Here is a 3,600-nt window from a genome sequence, read left to right as displayed (position 1 = left end):
GAACTTTTTTGATTTTTGGAAAATGGCTGCAATGAAACAAAGAGTGAAAAATTTAAAGGGGTCTGAATACTTTCCGTACCCACTGTATACTTGCCCGTCAGATCCTCAGACCCTGGAATGCTGAGTTCACTTAACAACTGCCTTTGTGAAGTAAAAAAATGGATGTCAAATAATTTCCTCCAGCTGAACTCAGACAAAACAGAAATCCTGGTCATCGGGTCCCAGCAGATGGCAAATCAAATACTGCCATCTACTGGTTCCCTAGTAAATCACATTAAGCCTGTGGCAAAGAACCTTGGTGTTTGGTTTGATAGTAATTTAAATTTCGAGCAGCACACCACAAAGCTTGTTCAATCATGTTTTTATCAACTTAGAAATATAGCTAAAATTCGATCTATGTTAACTTTTAAGGACACCGAGACCATTTTACACGCCTTCATCTCATCACGCCTGGATTATTGCAACAGCCTTTTCACCTGTTTAACCCAAAAATCTATAAAATCTAACTCTTCATAGCCTCTCGCCATCAGCACGTACCTTGAGATCCTCGGGCAGAGGTCTGTTGTCTGTTCCAGAGTCTCGACTGAAAACTAAAGGGGACAGAGCGTTTGCTGTCAGGGCCCCGAGGCTCTGGAACAGCCTGCCCGAGGAAATCAGGTCGGCTGAGTCAGTGAACTCTTTTAAGTCCCTTCTTAAAACATACTTTTATAGGAGAGCCTTTCCCGATCTTATTTGACTTTATTTTATCCCTTTTATTTGATTGTATTTTACTAATTTTATATTTATCTTAAAAGTGTATTTTAGTCTTTTCAATGTTTTCATGCTTTTATCTTGTATTGTTTTTGTATTATTGTCTCTTGGGTATTATTGTCTTTACACTTGTAAAAGCACTTTGTAACTTGTTTTTGAAAAGTGCTCTACAAATAAAGATTATTATGACTGACTATGTAAGACAGTACATACTCACTATGTGGTACATAAGTTAAGTGGGTGATTTCAAAGATGAGCTCTAATGTCATTTTTGGTTTTAGATGGCTTGCTCCACCATGACATCTCACTTACTGTGTTTCTCTGTTGATATAGAGAAGAAGAGATGGACTCAAACGTCATCGCTGTCAGCACTGTGACAAATCCTTCGCAACATCTGGATATTTGAAGATTCATCAAAGAGTTCACACTGGAGAGAAACCGTACAGCTGTGACCTGTGCGGGGAAGCTTTCACTACATCAGGTGCCCTAAAAAACCACAGACGTGTTCACACTGGAGAGAAACCTCACTGGTGTGAACAGTGTGGGAAAACTTTCACTCGAGCAGGTCACCTAAAAATCCACCAACGTGTTCACACTGGAGAGAAACCTCACTCGTGTGAACAGTGTGGAAAAACTTTCACCACATCAAGTCACCTAAAAAACCACTTGCGTGTTCACACTGGACAGAAACCGTACTGGTGTGAACAGTGTGGAAAAACTTTCGCTCTGTCAGGTGACTTAAAAACCCACCAACGTGTTCACACTGGAGAGAGACCACACTGGTGTGAACAGTGTGGAAAAACTTTCACTACATCAAGTAACCTACAAAACCACTTGCGTGTTCACACTGGACAGAAACCGTACTGGTGTGAACAGTGTGGAAAAACTTTCGCTCTATCAGGTCACCTAAGAAAGCACCAACTTGTTCACACTGGAGAGAAACCTCACAGGTGTGAACAGTGTATAAAAACTTTCACTCGATCATGTCACCTAAAAACTCACCAACGTGTTCACACTGGAGAGAAACCGTACTGGTGTGAACAGTGTGGAAAAGATTTCACTCGATCGGGTGACCTAAAAATCCACCAACGTGTTCACACTGGTGAGAAACCGTACTGGTGTGAACAGTGTGGAAAAACTTTCACTCAATCAGGTAACCTAAAAATCCACCAACGTGTTCACACTGGTGAGAAACCTTACTGGTGTGAACAGTGTGGCAAATCTTATACAAACAGGAGAACTCTTAGAAGACACAAATGCATACACAAAGCATTTAAAGTAAGCACAGTGAGCATTGTACAATCCTGAGTCAAATTCCTCATATGTGTACACATATCTGGCAAAGAAAGCTGATTCTGATCATTTTGACGTTTTTCACAGAGCCGAGCTAGCAATTAAATTGCAGTAGCCAGATTTTAACCAGTAGAGGGCAGTCACTGTATTTTTATAGCACTATATGTAATTCAAATCGTTTACTTACTGATAGCTGGAACCAGTCCATGCGGACTGGTCACGGGGTGTGGCCGTAACGTTAACACACACTCAGCGCTACTGGCAAATGTAAATGCCAATTACTATCTGTGACACGTCCCTTTCTAGCTTTACAGAAACACAAACATATACCATAGACTGTATCTAAAAAAACTTATATGGAGACAAATAGCATTGCATTTTCTGTTTCATGGAAACTTTCTGCTTAAAGTAATCCCTATTCCCTGACTTTTCTAAATGTACCTGTAATCTGATTATGTCTTTTTTTCTTGTACTGTAACTATATACAGTTACGTTTTTTGTATCCTCATTACCTAATCTGTTACTCCCCCACCCTGAGGGAAAATTCGGGAGGTCACTAATGGAAAAGTTGGATGACAGTTTCTTGGTATACAACGGACCTGCAAGAACTCCCAGAGCATAAACAACGATGGGTGAGAGCTAACTCTGACAACCTAAGCCAGTTTAGTGAATCACAACCTGACTGTGGCTAGGAGAACCTGATACCACTGTCTTTTAAGGAACATCTCATGAGCTCTGGTTTCCATCAAGTGGAACTGAGGACTCGGAAGACGAAGGACAGAGAGACTGACTATGCTATGCTGAATTTAAACGTATATTAATTGATAAATTATGTGTCCATAACCACATATTAAATAACGTGAGGTTTTAAGTTAACATGCTGAACTGGCTGCAGGACTGTGGAATAAATATTGCCCCAAATGTATTGTAGCTGTGTGAAAACGTTTTATGTGTGGAAGTATTTTGTATTTTTAAGAATTTTTGAATGTGTGGAAATGCAAAACAAACCCCCAGTTACAAGTACTTTTCTCCCACACATCCTACTGAATAACCAATGGGGATGCTCGGATTAACATGGTATTTGACTATCCAGTCAGGAATATCAGTTCACCATCCAATCAAGGATCCAGGGGGGCGGGCATTTCTAGCTGGGAGTCTGTGGCGTCATCCCTAATGGTTACAAAGGTGAATAAATAAAGAAACAACTTAAGATAAATATTTCAATTTGTGTCTCATTCTATAATTTTAATTAATGCCTAGATTTACTTAGTAATTTTGTTGGTGCATTTAATAGGATGTTTATTTATTGAGCATTTTTTAATTTCTGTATTCGTTTGTAATTGTCAGATTCTGTCCTCCATATGAAGTGAAGTCTTCTGACCAGAGAGTTGGTCATAGGCTGTACAGTTTCTCCTGAGGGACGAGCAGACTGACAGTGACAGGAAGCAGCCAGCAGGAAGCAGCAGAGGAGCTTCAGTTTGTTCAACAGATGATAGTTTTCACTTTAAAGTCACTGGAGGAGCAAACTGTGTGCAGAGGGTTTGTGTCCTGTTACCT

At 40.1% G+C, this 3,600-nt stretch overlaps 2 protein-coding genes across 5 annotated transcripts in view; both read left to right on the top strand.

Moving 5' to 3' along the window:
* LOC123980185 (zinc finger protein 260-like) overlaps window positions 1-3,600 on the top strand; it is a 672,464-nt gene that overhangs the window by 627,291 nt on the left and 41,573 nt on the right. The gene's annotated exons all lie outside the window — the stretch shown is intronic.
* LOC123980203 (zinc finger protein 239-like) overlaps window positions 1-3,600 on the top strand; it is a 20,435-nt gene that overhangs the window by 16,357 nt on the left and 478 nt on the right. Inside the window, exons 2-5 of one of the 4 annotated variants that reach the window (XR_006827405.1) lie at window positions 1,084-1,903; window positions 2,532-2,675; window positions 3,137-3,228; window positions 3,391-3,543. Coding sequence is in view for 1 of the 4 variants with exons in the window: in XM_046064473.1 (XP_045920429.1) it covers window positions 1,084-1,903; window positions 2,532-2,665 (954 nt within the window). In the remaining 3 variants the exon portion in view is untranslated. Of the gene's footprint in view, window positions 1-1,083; window positions 2,969-3,136; window positions 3,229-3,390; window positions 3,544-3,600 lie in introns of those variants that run through there. The other 3 variants (XR_006827404.1, XM_046064473.1, XR_006827403.1) reach the window with 3 other exon arrangements.

This window comes from Micropterus dolomieu, linkage group LG12 (assembly GCF_021292245.1).
Source record: "Micropterus dolomieu isolate WLL.071019.BEF.003 ecotype Adirondacks linkage group LG12, ASM2129224v1, whole genome shotgun sequence".
Lineage (NCBI taxonomy): Eukaryota > Metazoa > Chordata > Actinopteri > Centrarchiformes > Centrarchidae > Micropterus > Micropterus dolomieu.
Note: the sequence above shows the minus strand (reverse complement) of the source record. Positions and strands in the feature narration are given on the sequence as shown.